Source organism: Echeneis naucrates, chromosome 24 (assembly GCF_900963305.1).
Source record: "Echeneis naucrates chromosome 24, fEcheNa1.1, whole genome shotgun sequence".
Classification (NCBI taxonomy): domain Eukaryota; kingdom Metazoa; phylum Chordata; class Actinopteri; order Carangiformes; family Echeneidae; genus Echeneis; species Echeneis naucrates.
In genome coordinates, this window is record NC_042534.1 from 6,720,595 (window position 1) to 6,738,192 (window position 17,598).

At 40.0% G+C, this 17,598-nt stretch overlaps 2 protein-coding genes across 2 annotated transcripts; both read left to right on the forward strand.

Moving 5' to 3' along the window:
• Positions 1-3,044: 3,044 nt before the first annotated feature.
• Positions 3,045-4,043, forward strand: LOC115038047 (leucine-rich alpha-2-glycoprotein-like). Its single transcript, XM_029496865.1, has one exon. It carries the CDS (start codon positions 3,045-3,047, stop codon positions 4,041-4,043), a length of 999 nt encoding a protein of 332 aa, XP_029352725.1.
• An 829-nt stretch (positions 4,044-4,872) lies between these two features.
• Positions 4,873-5,889, forward strand: LOC115038046 (phospholipase A2 inhibitor-like). Its single transcript, XM_029496864.1, has one exon. It carries the CDS (start codon positions 4,873-4,875, stop codon positions 5,887-5,889), a length of 1,017 nt encoding a protein of 338 aa, XP_029352724.1.
• The last annotated feature ends 11,709 nt before the right edge of the window (positions 5,890-17,598 follow it).

Consider the following 17,598-nt stretch of genomic DNA (forward strand, 5'->3'; position numbering starts at 1 on the left):
GAAGTTTACTGACTCAGATCCCAATTCGATGAACCTGAAGACCAAGCTTGGATTTGTTTTTCCTGGTCGGTGAGGAGCCATCACTGGTTTGTCTTAACCAAGATGGAGGACACTAAAGCTTCAAAAGATCTCCAGCTCGACTCAGAACTGGTTTTCTTCTCCTCCATGTGCGAGTAAGTCCATGCTGCATTTTTACTCTCATTACCAACAGCTAAAAGTAAAGACAGGAAAATGCTGCCATGGCTAGTAGGCTAGTAGGCTAGTGGGCTAGTTGCTAGCTGCTAGCTTTGTTGTGTGGCATATGAAGGGAATGCTAGCATGGCTAATGCTTGCAGCTGGTTGAGGTTGTTTTGTTGGTTGTTGTGTACACAGGGTGACTTTGTTCAGTTGTGTTTTGTGAAGGTGCTTTCATTGATCTTTGCAACGTTTTCCTTGAGGAGGAAGTGCTTTCATCTGAGGAGGCCTGAGTCTTGGTTTAAATCTGAGAAACTGTTTATACAAAAGAAGAGAGGAGAAAAATATGAAACTGATTTTAACACACAAATTCAGACCGCGTTCTCCTACGTGATGACCTAAAACATTAGAAGAAGAACTAAGTGCTGATTTTAGATGAAGGAGCACCAGCTTGGTCTCCTCAGCTTCATAGAGTTAGACTGGGAATGAATGGACAAAAGGTGAAAGCAGAGTATAAATTTTTTCAAAATGGAAACATCCATGCAAACATCTGAAACAGTCGGGATTAACATTATTTCTAAACAATAATTCATGACCAATAGTCCTGGAATAAACCTTGCTGGTAACTGTGCTGCTTCATACAGAGAGGTGTCTGTGGTTTGGTTTACGCTCCTTAATTTGACGTTCCTGAATGGAGTGGAATTACACTTGGTTATTTTTAATTAAATCTTCATTATAAACTGCCAAGTGAGTGGAAATATGCATACTTACATCATAGCAAAACAAATGCATAACTCGGTGTAACTCTGAAGTGCTGTCTCAAGATGGGCAGTAACATGGACAACAATGATATCATTTTGTGGTGTTGCAGACACATTACAAATGCAAACATGTGGTCAAAAGAGGTGTTATATCTGACTACAGTATATTTTAGGAGACTGTTTAAACTATACCAGAATAGGTTTGTCTCTATCTCGTTAGTGCATGCGGAGTGAGTGGGCTTGACTGAAATAAATCTTTCAGAGCAGCCTAAAGCCAACTGGCACTCAACATACATAATGTAACGCTTCATCATGTTGCCCATCTGCTAAAATCGTACTTCGTTCTGCAGGTCTATAATCCATTCTCTCTATCAGCTGTGTGACTGTGCCTTCTGGTTGAATTAGCATGAAACCCACTGCGCTGACCACTGTGAGCTCAGGTGGCACAAAGCGTGGCCCTCTCCTGCTGTGTCTTCGCTTTCTCTGCCCACGTTTATTCTTTTACCTTGAGTCTTTTAAGTTCAGCTTAGATTTTCAGCCTTTGATTTTGTCATCAAATGTGACTGCTAATCAAAAGAGGTGATTTCAATTGTTACTTTCTGCATTACATTATCAATTTAATTCAGTTGGCAAACCAGATTTTATAATTTTGTACACCTGTAATTAAATTAGTGTACCATACACACTATAATGTGAGTGAAAGCAAACAAAATATCAAACCATCCCAGAAACAATGAGATTATTTAAAAATAAGTAATCCATAATTCATATAAAAAAAATTATAATAATGAAAATAGCGGATAAAAATGAGGATATGGAATATTTAAACACAATAAATTGGCATACAAACTAATATCCAACTTATCAAATGTTACTGAAATTGGCTTGTTGAGTATGAAAAAGAGTAACTTGCGTGCATGTTGTTATTTACTTAGACATTAGACCTTTGTTTCCTGTGGATGAAAGTTCAATTTACTAAAGTACATCACCTCACAGAGCATTAGTACATGGGATTTATTTTTTCCTTGTAGCTTTTTTCTCCCCTACAATTGAGAGGGAAACTTTGTCTCTGTATATTTGTATTGGGTTGATTAAGATTTTAGAAATCCTGAAATGAGCTTATAATCTACATTATTATTGAATACAAGTGTAAATTGTCCAGCTGAAACAAAGTGGAAATAGTATAATTTATTTATGTTAATGCCTAGATTTCCTCCTTAATGATTGGTGAGAGTTTTCTAATGGAACATTTACTTAAGTAAATGATCTGAATACTTCTCCCACTACTGATTGTGGAGTCAATACATCCCTTCTTTGATATAAGTAATAATATGCAGATGGAAAGGGCTTACTGCTAAATTTACTGAGCCATGATTCATCTGTATATCTTATACACAGTAAATAATTTATTTCTGCTGAGCAAACATTTTGCCTCTTGAAATAGTTAGCTTTTACTGACAAGGAATCTCATTTGCACCATATAAATCAAATCCACTTAACGTTATATTGATGAGCATGCATTCCTGCTTGTTTCCCCACATCCTCCCTGCCTCTTTCTCACCCTTCCTCTCCCATGGCTGGATCAAATAAACATCCAACCATTAAAAGTGAGCTCATATATGGTCACGTTGAAGGGACGTTCTGAAAACATAAACATGCCTTAATATTAAGTTGAAATACTTTATTCAGCAAAGCAGCAAAGCACTTTTCCAAGTCTGTGCTTTCCCTGCAGGTTAGAGTCATTCAGTCTGTTGAAACTGCCTGTCCTTGAAAAATTGTGACCGGTACTTGTTTACTCAATAAGTAATGATTAGATTGATGGACTCTGACCCCCAAATGACTCATTTTCAAGTTAGCACTGCTGAATCTGATGTGAGGAGCAGTCTGGCTGATCCTCTTTCAATCAGAGAACAGAAGTAAGTTCAATTTAGTTACTCATACCGTTATGAACACCATGTGCATGACCTTGAAACTTTGTCATTTGTACTGGATTTATTTGTAGTCTGACGTTTTACAGTGGTGCAATACCTCAGCGGGATATTTAAGTTCTCTTGTTCTTAGCCACCTCATACTTAATTCTCTATGTGCTCCCTTTGTTGTGTCCTAGCAATGAATACCTGGTGTGCCCTTAGTTTCCTCTGGTTGGCGTGCTTCTGCCATGGTGCTCTGTCTTGTCCGGATCTTTGTAAATGCTACTCCAGGAGAGCTGAGGTGGTCTGTAATGAGGTTCCCCTGACGGAGTACCCCTCGGAGGGTCTCCCGAAGAACACCACCATGGTGACAATCCAATTCACAAACATCACCTCCATTACTGAGCAACATATAAATGCCACACCCCTGCTACAAGGGCTCCACCTGTACAGCAACGCCCTGCAGCACCTTTCTTCTAATTTTATCAGAGGCGTTCCTCATCTCAGCACTTTGGATCTCACAGGAAACAAACTCACTGAGCTGCCTGCAGACGTCTTCAGCCACGCTCCACTCCAAAGCTTGGTGTTGAAGAACAATCAGATTGAAAAAGCAAATGCAGATTGGCTTGAGGACAACAGCAATCTCACCTGGTTGGACATATCTGGAAATCATTTGAGAAAGATCCCATCTGATTTGTTACAGAAGCTTCTGCACCTTGAGAACCTCGACCTTTCCAACAACCACCTGGAGGCAGTCTCTGCTAATTCTCTGGATCCGCTGACCAAACTGGAGAGGCTAAACCTGCAGGACAACAAGCTTGACAATGTGGATGCATCCATATTTCAGAGCACCCAGAACCTCACCCATCTCTTCCTGTCTCGGAACAAACTCAGCAAAATCCCCCAAAACCTGTTTCAGGGACTCACTCAGCTCAGAATCCTGAGTCTGGATGACAACCAGCTGAGCCACATCCCTCCAGGTTCATTGGACCAGCTGAACTCCCTGGATGATGACGGCCTGGACCTGACTGCTAACCCCTGGGTGTGTGATGGGAAGGTGGAGTACCTCTGGAGGTGGATTCAGAAGAACAAAAAGAAGATTTTTCTCCCAGACAACATCATATGTGCTAAACCGGAATCTCTGTCGAACCGCTCAGTGTTGTCACTGACTGAAAGTGAACTAAACCTTCAGTCTTAACATGTTTGTTTGTGTCTCATATGATAATCTTCCTACTTTAGCCTGTCACTGATGTCTAATGTTTCAATCAGTTAAATATGTTTAAGTACCATGAATGTGTAATCAGATATGATGTGATTAAAGCATTTCAGACTTTGTCTTTCTTTGCACTTCAATTGCAGAGAGAATGTGTTGTGAAAGAAATACTTGGACAGTGTGTTTAGTATATTTGACCACTTAATCCCTCAAAGACTGATGCCACTCATTACATGGAAAGCAGGAAAACCTTATCCTATGCTATACTGAATAAACTGAAGGCGAGGGTAGCAGTCTCTAATCCCCACCCTGATATTTGAATGCAAATGAATAAAATGAACTGCGTGAACTTTGGATTTTCTGGTTTGTGCATTTTTGGAGGGAGATGAGGGAGGGAGATAAATGCATCGAAGGAATACATTTAATGCCTCTTTCAATTCATTACATATCACACTTGAAGGTGTTTTCATGGAATATTATTTGAGGAAAAGAAAAAAAAAATATTGATTTAAGTGTGGGAACATCTTTACTTATGGACAGTACAGGGAAAAAAAGTCACCAGTTGATGTTCAGCTTTGTTTGCTTACCTTTATTTGCCTCTTGCAACATCTTTTGCAACATTCGTACTGACTCATTCCTGGGAACAAATATACCCTATGCTGCGTATGTCCAGGTCTAAAACAGAGGGATTTCTGCTCTGCCTTTCAGGTAGGAGTTTACTTTTGTGGCCAGGAGTTTTACAGTTCATTGAGTATACGTAAAAGTATGTGATTATTTGTATTTATATATTATTGCATATATGCAGAGTTTAAAGATGAACGTGTGGCTGATCCTGATGTTCGCTGCACTGGCTGAATGCCGCCTCCAGAAAAGAGGTGCTCGCTCTTGCCCAGATCTGTGCTCATGCTCTTCAGGTGCAGAGGTGCTGTGCAGCCATAGCTCCCTTACACTTTTCCCCACTGATGGTTTACCTCCCAACACCTCTCGGTTGTCCATCCAGTCCAGCGGTCTCAGCACTGTTACAGCCAGTCATCTGAGGGCTGTTCCGCTTCTAAACTACCTCCAGCTTTACCACAACAACCTGACAAGTCTGCCTTCAGATCTACTGAGAGGGGTTCCTCATTTAAACACGCTGGATCTCACAGGTAATCGGCTGGATCATCTGCCTCCAAACATCTTCAGCCATGCCTCACTCCACAGTCTGGTGCTGAAGAATAATCGGATTGAGCAAATTGATGCCGAGGTGTTTTCCTACAACAGCAGCCTGATCTGGCTTGACTTGTCTGGGAATCGTTTAACTGGCATCCCATCTACTTTGCTTCAGAGGCTACCTAATCTCCAAAACCTGGACTTGAGTTATAACAATCTGCAAGAGTTGCTGCCTGAATCACTGGAGAACCTGCACTGCCTGGAAGAGCTGAATCTCGCTGGGAACAAATTAATTTCCCTGAAACCTACCACCTTCACCCACAATCTGAAACTGTCCAAGTTATTTCTACAAGAGAATCAGCTCAGAGATCTGCCAGCGACCCTCCTCCATGGCCCCCAACACCTCCAAATGCTGCTGTTGAATCAGAATCAGTTGCAGTATCTTCCCTCAGGTTTTCTGCATGAGAGGGAGTCTTCTTTACAGTTGATCTTAGCAGGGAATCCCTGGGTGTGCGATGAAAAGATGGAATTTCTAAAGTGGTGGCTCACTGTCCATCCTCAAAATGTCCTATTCCTGGAGGAGGTGACCTGCGCAGGTCCTGAAGCTCTCAAACATCGTCAAGTGGTCTCTTTAAATGACACTGAGCTTGGTCTTGTAAGATCACACAAAATTACAAATTAAATGCGTGGAAGAGTTTATAAAATTGGCATTTTCAGCTGGATCATTCATCAATTTATGCTGCAAAAACCTTGTGCCGAATAAATAGATGCAATTGTATCCAATCTTGATGTAAAACTTTCCCATAATGAAGCCCTCCTTTATCTTTCTTTGTTTGGATAATATCCAGCCCACTGGGTGGCGTAAGAACAAAAACAATGCTCCCAACAGATCCCAGCCAACAGATCCCAGCCAAAAATATGTCAAAACAAATAACAATTCTGCTATATTACAATTATATCGATTAGAAAAATTATCCTTGAGGCATATCAAGGTAGAGTGTAACTTTGAAATTTAATCCTCTTCAATGGTATTTTTTTTTTTTTTTTTCAAAAGAAAATACCCCCCCAAAAAAGGTGTCAATTAATCTATTAATCAAGAATTGAGATAACTCTTCCCTCCTCCCTTGATGTGTTTTTAGACTCTCATGGTGAATCCCTACTTCAGCAGCTCTCACTTGTTGTTTGTTGCATCACAGACTGCAGCATTGTTTCAGTCATGCCCTTTTGTTTTTAATGATGCTCAGCATGTGGGAGTGTGTGGGCAGTGCAATGCCAGAGTCTTCCAGCTGACTTCTTCCGAATGTGTTTAAACATCTCTCTCTTTTACTTTCTTGAGGTTTCTTTCTCTCCCTCATACAGCAAACGTGTGTAGATATCCCATATAGGCCCACACACCAGCCCTGATCACACTGAGTGCCTGGGATTGTAATTTATTACCTTTATAAAATATAAAACATTGCCTCCTCTAGAGGGTGTTACTTATGAAAATTAAATCTTGTTCATAAACGTTCCCCAAACAATGTAAGGAAAACCTCAGAGGATTGATGTTTGTCCTTCACTCAACCTCTTTGAATTGTAACTTTGAGGTTGAAGATTGAGGAAGAGGAAATTGTGAACAGATTGCTGGTTCGACTCCTAAATCCCTCTTGTGAGAATTCCCCCAGGATGGAAACATCTGTAATGGGGGAAATGAACAAGCCCACTCTCCTCCACCTTAACAACTATTGCTGTCCCTTGGCCAAGACACTTAATCTCATTCAGCTCCTGCGGACATACTCCAGCTGATGTTTGTGCTTTATAGTGGGGACCTCCTCCCTGCATCAGTATGGAGAAATGCTCTCTGGCACGCTGCCATCCTGTCAGCTAATGATTACTGACTGACACTGAAATCCAGATGGTCACAGAAAAGGTTTTCACACACTGAGAATTACTGTGGCCTTTCTAACTTAGTGATCTAATAATGCAAACTTTACCATATTTGATGGTTGCTCATTAGCACATAATTGCGGCCTAATTATTTGACATTTTCAGCAACACTGGAATGTCTCCAAATTATTACTTTCAGCTAATAAACTCAATGCTGTTTGCTTCTTTTGTCTCTTTAGCTTGACACCAATTTGAGTTTAAAAATATTTTTTTCTGACTTCATCAATGAACTGAAACAGTTTGTTGTTGTTGTTTTTGTTTTTTGTTTTCAGTTTGTCTTTCAATCCAAACTTAGATGTGCTGCGAATATTCTCTTTTATGGTATCTATATTTGTGTAAAGGAAAATTCCACATTAGGGGAAGTCTGTCAAACAAAACACAGGACTCTCAAACAGGACAATGTTGATCATTTCCCAATGATCGCAACTTTCCACATCCTTAAAGTTTTTTGTGGAGTAACAAGGAGATGAATGTTCACTAACTTTATTTGCTACATATGTTAACATAAATCACATAACAAAGTCTTTCCTTTGCTAAAAAAAAAAAAAAAAAAAAAAAAAATCCAAAACAATAATGACTGTCCTACCATTTTATCACTGTGTTTATAACTGCTGCCATGACGAAGGTCTGGTTCGCCTGGCCACTGGTATGCTGTTATAGGTCAAATCTAAAGGAACAGACAAGCAACATGCAGTATGCGGTCGTTTGGGTTGGAGGATTTGTTAGTGTACTATGCCGCTTGTTTAGATGTAGAGAACATTTTGAGCTAAAATAGATATTTTATCTGCTATTCCATTAAAACTATTCCTGTAAACTGAAGTGTAATTAATCACAAACAAAAGCGGATCCCACGATAAAAGCTTCTCTTCTAACAACACACATATCATCACATAGACACATCTGTTCTTTGTCTGCACTGTTGGAGCCCGCCGTGATATTTCACAGGTCACTCTCACCTTCTTTCATTATGTGCATTTGAGCTCAGGCAGAAATAAGAAAAGAGCTTGTAGGACTCATTAAAAGCTTGCCTGAAGGTGGGTGAGAGGACTCACAATGTGGCTGCCTTCAGGAGCTGGAGGCCATTACCGTGCAAGCACTTAACAGTGAAGCAGTCCAACCAAGCCGTTTGACAGCCTTCCTACGCGCTTCACGTAGGATTGTTTATGCCTCAGAACGTGCGTCTTCAGGACCTGCATGCATTGCATTTTACAGCCCTCATCTAACATGTTCAATCAGTTTTGCCATCAACGGATGAAGGTGGTGAGTGTGAAAAGAGGCATGATCCAGTGCATTAACCTATATCTTTCATTTATCACAATCCTACGGGCATTTTATTCATTTCATTTTCCTGCTCATAAATCATTGTTCTACTTGACAACATAAACGCGGTGAAAGGATTTTGTTGTTGCCTTTGTGCATTATCTCAATATGGACAAAGGGGACCAGGGCAGCTTCCCCCACTGTATGATTGGTTGGTGTAAGTGGCCTCCCATGCTCTCTGGGGAAATGGGCTATTAGGGGGCTCTTCCTAGATGGACATTGTGTTTAACACTGCCACAAATCCGGGCTGTTTTATTAGAGGAATAAAGGTTTGGATGGAGGCTCCCTCCATTTCCAAAGGCATATTGTACAGAGAGTAATGGGAGCTACATGGAAAACACATTAACCTTCAAAGAAATATAAAAGCTACCCATCTATCCAAATCTCTCTTCGTGGATGAGAATGCAGGCAAAATTAAGGGCTGCAAGTGAAATCAGCCAAAAAAGGGCTTCTCAATTTTGAGGAAAAATTCAAATTAGTAAAATTCTAGCAACAGCTGATTGACAATGAGGACACAAAGTAACAGTGGCAGTGGCCTGATTAGACTATTGATGACATTAGACTCATTAGATGTCATTAAGAGTGTAATGCGCTCATGATTAGAGGAGCTCCATCCAACATTATTAGCATGAGGTTCACTCAAATTACACCAACATTTTCTCCCTTACTTCCAGTGGTATGATTGACGTAAAGAGTTTGCTATTTTTGGATTTCTTTGTCTGGGTTTTGTGATGTGAATCACTGAATTATCAGCGCAATGGAGGTGAATTGACCTTTGTAGGTGCTCACAGCACTGACAAATTACATTCAGATAACTCCTCAGTACCTCTATCCACAATCGGTGTTCTTGTTATTCTAATCCAGATCATCCACAGATCCAGTTTTAGTCTACAGCAATAAACTGAGCAAACTGAGCATAATTAATTCCCCTCAAACTATCAGAGTCCGACACCTGACACATGGCCAGTTAAAAATAAATCTGCAAGACACGATAGCGCCAAAGGCTCTTATTTTTTTTATTTTTTGTTTTTTCCTTTTCAAGCAAACTGTAATAAATACAACAATAAGGATTATAGTATAATTTTTGTGGACATCAGCTACTGATGATTATGGGGCTATTTGTATAACAAAAACACAAGTTGAATAGAGCTGTAAAGTCAGTGAGAATTAATACCCGTCTAACAATTGCTCATTATTCCTCCTGAAGATACTGATCATACAGAGAGATAAATCTGTGGCACTGCAGCACACAGCAGCACTGACATTGCTATTTTCTTACTTGTTATTCATTGTTAGACAAAGACTTATTTTTTCTTTCAAAAACAGACAAGATCCACATCTGTGTTTTTTCGTTAGCTCTCCCGGGAACTCTCAGCTCTCATTGACATTCACGTTGCCATCTCTAAAACATTACATCTCCTGCCCCCCCCTTCCAACTTATTCCCTCCTCTGACTGTATACATCCACTCTGTAATAACTATGTAAATATTCCACTGCAGCGATGGACTGCGTACGATCCCTGCAGCTTTGATCCGAGGCTGCTGGGAGAGAGAAAAAAGAATCTTCCTAGTAAATACTCTTGTCAACCCAGCTCCTTTTGTCCATCTCTGTAATTTTTCTTTCCGGGGATGGCAGATTGATCTGCACGTTGCCATCCATCTGTATTCGCCCACAGCGACCTGCGCAGGGGACAAAGGGGGCCGAGGAAGTTTAATTACCTCTGAGCACAAAAGACAAGGACATGTCGTTTCATCACAGTTTGACATCTAAATCTTCTTGGTGACTCCTCACATCCTGTGCCATAAGTTTTTTTACGTTGGCTCACTGACATCCTTTCATACTGAGCTCATGTGTCTTATCAACCAGTTCCATCTGCCCCACGGGGCTTTATGCAGTGTCTATAATGGACCTTTCACCTGTTGTTGGGGTGGGCAGAGTGGAGCCATGCAGAGATGCCTGCAGCCACTGAAGCTTGTTTGCGGCATGTGGAAACCAAGCAGAGCTCACTCAGGAAGGTCAAGTGTCACTGAAGAGTGAGGAGATCAGACCAACTGTTTCCATGATGGGGGGGGGGGGGGGGGGTGAAAAGGAGTAGCCAAGAAAAACACAGCCTGGGAAATTCACTTGGCAACTTGCTGTCTAGCCTCTGCAAAGAGCTCTCTGTTAGCAACCACTAATTTAGAAATGTTTGTAGCTGAAGAAGATGTGAGGGGGGAAACAGCTCGCTTGACTCTTGAAAGTGCAAAAATACAAACACCAGCTCCTCTAAAGCTCATTAGTGAACATCTACTGTATCTCATCACCGACTCTGTAAGCCAAACAAGGCTGAAGACCTCCTGGTAGATGCAGATTTTAAAACTGGTTTTAAAACCAGTCATACATCTCTGTCTGCCAGCTATACTGGAATGGTTTAGTTTGTCTTATTACTTTGACAATTTTTGAAATCCACTTTCCTGGCTGAGAGTTGGATGAGATGATTAATACCACTCTCATGAGTGTCTATAAAATTCAAAGCTATAGCCAGCAACTGTTACTTTAACTTGGCACAACAAGCAGAAGCAGACCCAGCGGTAAAATCTATAGCAGCTTCTCTACAGTCCACAAGTCCACAATTAATATTGTATTTATTTATTTGGTACAAAATTAGCTGCTTTAAAGTTTCTGCAAATATATATATGTTTTTCAGAAATAATTTATCCGTATTTTACTAGTATTTATGCATTTCAACAAGTTGTAGGATATTTTGACTATACTGGTTCTGGGCTTTACAGTTCTTTGGCAATGATCCCCGATATGGTGATCCTGCTTTAAAAGTGAGTTTTATTTTCATGGCAGGTGCTGCTTTACACAAGACATTTTTCATAAGTTATATATTGCAGGTTCGAATGAAACATCACCCATAGTGGACTAGTCTGACGTGCAGAGCGGCGTACAGAAAGAGCGAGTTCGAGTTATTCTGTGACAGAGATAAGTGTGTTCTACAGAAGGTACGGATTTGATAATGCCTTCTCTAAATATTGTTTTTATCATCTGCCACAATGAATTAACTATGGATTGTCGCAAGCCAGGCAGCAGAGCGACATTCCACTCCATAAAACATCATTGTCTGTGGATGAGATAATCAGCATTGGCAAACGCATCAGCCGGCAGGTCAGATCTATCGACACAGCTTTGGTCTCTGTAGACCAATTTCCTTAATTAGATGTCCATACATCTATCACCAGAGGTGACACAGGGCTTCGAGAACATAGCTGATGCAGTGTAATGGCCGTTTGTGAGTCACTTTTGAGGTAGGGCCTGTCAGTGAAGGACGTGAACTCAGAGGAAGGAAAGAACGACTTGTGCCAGACAGCACAAGCAGAGGTCGTCACATCTCCTCACCGTGCAGGCAGTGGGAAGCAGATGAGGGCTGTGTCTTTCCTTGTTCGCTGCTGTTTTCTAATTCTTCTAATTCAATTCTTGTGCTGAAAACCGTCAGTGGGCAGAATGCGTTTGCTGGAAATGTGAAGTGTTTTTGCTTCGGACTGCTGAGGCCTGATTAAAGCACTCAGTACTGCAACAGTAATCAAAGTGTAGCAAAAAAAAAACAAAACAAAGCTGCACCAAGACAACACAATGCAAATGGCTTTCAAAATAGGCAATTACACAAATAGGATTTTGTTTTTTTATTTGCATGTTCCTACTTGCTGAAAGTGTGTCACTTTGCTCTAGTGGACGCCCTAATGCTGGCCTCAAAGACTGCCAGTAGGATGTAAAGAGGGAATTCAGTGTTTCTGTCCTCAGTGAGGTTGGCTCAAATTAAACCTGAGGGAAATCACGCCATCTAACACTCAAGTGTATAGTTTTCTCTAATTATTATTTTACACTTTCATTTTTGTTAGTGGATCTTTTTTTCTTTTTCTTCTTTAACACTAGAATAGAAATGGAGTCTTTAAAGTGGTTTGCATAACAGTCAACATTACTCACAAATATAACGTGAAATATTTATCTGCAAGTATGTGACCCGTTTATTAGAACACATCAAGATCACGTTGCAGGAAATGTATTATTATTTTTGAATAATTAATCCTGCACATTGACCTTTTGGTCTGCAGTGTGGATGCTTACACCGTACTATACTATGTCAAAAGAACAGTCTCTGACACCTTTTATGATTATTGTAGGATATTTTGTAAAAAAAAAAAAAAAGAAGCAATGAATCCCATATGATTTACTGTTATAAGGCAGTTAATGTAATAATTTTGACTATATGTTTTTAATGAGCTTTGTAGGGTCCATAAGCTCCACTGTGATATAAATAAAAGTAATGAAACCATCGTATCGACAAGGAATATAACCACAATATAGCGAGTATTTGAATTAGTATTTGCACTAAAGCTGACTGTGCAGACCAATCAATAACTAAAACTTCCACATTAGGTTCCCTAAAAAAACAATTATCAAATCCAATCTAGCATAATGAGAGGCAATAACAGAAAATGTATTGTGATGAGTTCATGGATATTTTGTTGCTCCCGTAGGTCTAATGCAGACAGGAAAGTGGTGAATCAAGTAAAGGAGGTATTTTCCAGAAGAGAAGACCTGATGTAAAACTCCCATGAGCCTTTATTCGCAAATTCTTGGCTTGTTCTTAGAGGTCTGGTTGAGAGCAGGTACGCTATTCAACATAGTGAGTAGGAGCCTCCAGAGATGTTTTCTCTGAGTTAAGACCGCATCACCTCCTTGAGGCTCAGCATTAAACTGCGATGGCCCAGAACCTGTGGGTCTGTATTTCACATAAAAAGCACTGTAGAATCCTCTCAGCTAAGAACCTGCGAAAAAGAACGAGGCCATAACTTCCCTGCCAAATCACCAGACACCGAGTTTCCACCGGGACCAAAGTCTAGCACTGAACTGCAGATCACACACTTTCTGTTTCGTTCTGTTCTGTACTCTTTTCAAGTAAATGGCTTTTTGAAACTGAAAAATTTAAAAGAGCTCATATATCTGTCACAGTTTAATTTTGCACTCAGCAGTCCCTGAACATTAATCTTTGTTTTCATAAAAAAAAAGTAATAAACTGCTGCAGTAGTCCATTAGGACTCTCACAATTGATTTGTATTAAATGGTGAGTTCAGTATGCACACACACCTCAGTAACTCTGCCCCCATAACTATCATTGAATATTCTCTTGCATCTGTCTTGAAGTTCTGGAGGAAAAAATCTTTAGGTCTGAACACGTCTCTGTTAGTCACTGAAATGAAAAAGGAGCCGTCTCTCTGGTGAGAAGCCCAAACAGTTTCCTCATTTTGCCCTGACAGTTATATTTCCCCCTCCATTTTTATGATTCCTGGGGTAATGTACCGGTAAACTGCCTGAGAGCTGCATTTCATCTTCATTGGTCAGTGTTTTGATTGCAGAGGCACGTATTGATTTTATTGGTTAACACTTTACGTTTGTATTGTCAAAGGTTCTGGCACAGTCATTCGCAAGGACACTGAGTAATGCATTTGAAAGAATACATTAACTGGACACAAGTTAGTTGATTTTTCAAGCGTATTGTACTCTGAAGGCTGGATAGATTCTCTCAGTTCTGTCCGATCCACAATATTAAAAGACGGATGTGACGGTTTTGTAGGAGAACATTTGGCAACATGGAGACAGTGGAAGAAGTGATAAAGAGATAGAGGAAGTCATTTTCGCTTGCTGACTGAGTCGGCCAGAAGAATCATTTTATTCTGCTATTTTGTAGAAGGTCATATTTAATCTATGTAATTATTGTCATGCAATTTTATGCAGCTCTCCATCTGAATCAAAGTGCTCCTGGCGTACACCTACGCAGTGTTTTAAATGTTGCTGCGGGGGGGGAAAAAAATAAATCGAAAAAAATAAATAAATAAAATAAAATAAACTGCAAAGAAAATCATTCTGCACAAAACCCCTCCTGGAACATGTTTTTCTTCCCCTGTAACTGATATGAGGAAGATTACCTTTTCCCTCTCCTGCAGCTGAAAATATCTCTCAAACAGAGATAGTGCTCGTAGGGGTGGGCTTCCATATGCATACACACTCTTATTCAAATGAATGTGTTCAACCATTTTCTGCAGGCTTTCTGCACCCACTGAAATATCCCATCTGTACCCTTCGAGGGTAGACATTATCTGCTTTTACTGCAGTCTTGGGAGAGATCTTTATGCAAGATGTGTTAAGTAGTCAGCTTTGAATGGTCTGTGTTTTTATAGCATTTCTTTATAGGATTTCTTTTATCTCTCGCTTTATATTAATTTTTTTCTTTTCTCTTATGTCTAACTTGGATTTGGATGTTTGAACCTTTGGACTTTCGAGCATATCTGATATGTCAGTCTTTCCTTGCTACCTAAAACTACTTATTAACTGTGAACACAAAATTAGTTCACAGAATAAAATTAAGCTCTTTTTTGCCTTTACCATTTATACATGGCTAAGGATTCCTCTATTTTTAGACAAGAGACGTGAGTAAGTGACAATTCCTGTCCTAGAGGTCGCGGGACACAGGAAACGGGAGAAGCTGCTCTCTGTGAGTCTCTGCTGTCCATGAAAAGGTTGGATGTAACTCAATACCAACGTGCGAATACGTCACACTGGAAAACAATCAGACCTGGCAGTCAGCAACCTGGGACACATGAGTTTCAGGAATTTCTTTGATTATCAACATCACATGCAAATTCTGATGGTGGCACAAAGTGTGTCTACACTGAAATCGCACTTCTTTTCTGTGCAATTGTTTAATAGCTGGAGTCATGAGGGCTCGGGCTGAATGTCATACTGTGTTTATATGCAGTAACGAGCGAACACGTTCCACATTTTAGCACTAGATTTGATTCAGTATTGAAATGGAAGCAGTTTGATGCTGAAAGAAACTCAGCATGTGGTCGACTTCTTTTCCACTCCCTCTGCATTTTAACAGTGGAATGAAATGTCAGCGAGATCATGTAAACACCGTTAGAAATAAAACAGAAAAGTCATTCAGCGGTCAACTGTACAGTTTAAAGAACTTTCCACACCCACACCCTCTGTAACCCTTTGAGTCTGTTCACAGGTTCCAGCAGAAGAGTCCTCTCGCAACGCGCACATGCATCAGACAATTTTCTACCCAGAGACGCTGCCCGCTATCCTCTGTGGTCACAAAATTGGGCGGCAGCAACCATAACCATCTGGAACAATATATTGCACGAGCATTCACCACCATAACTGGGAAATTCTCACAATACAATATTTCTGGCTATTTTGGTGCAGGGATAATGGAGCACAGTATTGTGCGAATGCTAAGGAACACCTCTCATCTTAAACACCCACTGAATGTCACAGATGACCAATACGTAGGTGTAAAAATTGGTGATTAGCCAGCAGATCACAGCAGGTCACTGCGAAGACGACAACACGTGGCTGTGGGTACACGGGTGAGGGGAATATGTGCGTGCGCCGTCATTTGTATGCACTTGTGGGTGGGCAGCAGAGACAGGGCGAGCAGGCAGGGGTGGGGTGGGTATTTGTGTATGCCAATGTGTGCGTATGCTTGTAAATTTAAATTTGAACGTGCACATCTGCTGGGGCATCATTGTTCTGCTACACAATACGTGCCTTTGACATTCCAGCTTCACCTGTCAGGGCGTACAAAGGCCTTTCTTCCAGGATTTGACGTGTGTGAATCTGCTGCTGGCCGGCAGAGATAGCAGAGTCCTGCACAGGACGTGTGTGGGCGGACAAGTCTGCAGAGTCTGTCCTTGACCTCATTCACGATCTCTCTTTTTAGGTAGCAGGACTTAAAATGGAGCTCAGTGAAAAACATTTCGAGGAGGTAGCTTATATTTCTGAGTCAGTGCTCTCTCTGTTTCAAAACAAATTGGCATCTTGTGGCAGTGACTGAGTGAAGAAGGAAATATTAGCCTGTTTCATTCCATCTAAAGGTGATGGATGGTGTAGTAATCACAGTAGGCTACTTTAAATTTTACAGTTTTGACCTTTGCTTGTAGCGCCCCCATCAGGCCAAAAACAACCAACAAAGCATTTGAATATGCAGAACATAACGTTCCTTTGTTTAAGTTGTATTTTGTTCAAAAATGTGTCCATATTATTTTTGCCTTTTAAGTAACTAAATTTGCATTTTGAAGTGAAGGTAACTGTTAAGTTTAGACAACATTTTCATGCCTTTGGAGTTGCTACCTGCTGCAAAGAGCTATGAAAAGATTGTCAAGGTCATAAAATAAAAGTTTAAACTATGATGTGATTTTGAAAAAACACAGGCATGAAAACCAAACCGCGAGCAAGAAAATTGTCAGCGTAACCCTGAAAACCATTAGCTCAGACTTGGTGTTTTTAAATATATCAGCCATTTTTCCCTCCTACACAGCTAAACATTACTGAAATATTTCATTTATTCATTACTGCTTTTGGCTTCTACTTTTTGCTAAATACTTGAGCCATTAATTATATTGAATTATTTAAATGCATAGATTAAATAGTTTGAACTAGTTGGAACAATATATTAACCAACAGATACTTCTTTAAATGCAATCAATAAATGGTCAGTTCAAGGTAATGGATAAACAATTAGCTAAAGGGATTAAATCATTTTCTTTAACACATGACTTTTTAAAGTCAGTAGAAAAATGGAGGAATGGTTGAAATTGTGAGTTGAAAATAGTGAACAGACAATTAAAATTGCTAAAAGTAATTGATATACAGCTAAAGGTATTTAATATTCAATATAAAGGAATATTTTGGTTAAATGTAAAATGTAAGCCACAGTAAGAAATTTAGTCCATGAAATCAGAGTGAATATATAATCATATCAACACTCAAACCATTTCACTGTGAAACACTCTGTGCACATGGCATATATTTACTTTCAAGACGTTTCACAAAATTACACATAAATACAGTCTTGACAGAGATCATCCATCCAGGTGAAACTCAAATCAAACTGACAATCTGAGACATGAGACACCTGATTTAAAATTATAGTTCCCCTTTTTGTGTCATACTTTCTAAGAATTGTTCTGTTTGTGCAATTTCATGTTACACAGACTAATGGTGTTGTAGTTGAAACCTTTCTCATGGAAATTTCATCCCTTAATTGGAGCAGCCATTAGGCCAGTTTTGTTCACATTAATGCCGTCTGTGTGTG

What these genes read in the sequence shown, in the direction of transcription:
- LOC115038046 (XM_029496864.1), top strand. Translation starts at nt 4,873, where the DNA reads ATGAACGTGTGGCTGATCCTGATGTTCGCTGCACTGGCTGAATGCCGC.
- LOC115038047 (XM_029496865.1), top strand. Translation starts at nt 3,045, where the DNA reads ATGAATACCTGGTGTGCCCTTAGTTTCCTCTGGTTGGCGTGCTTCTGC.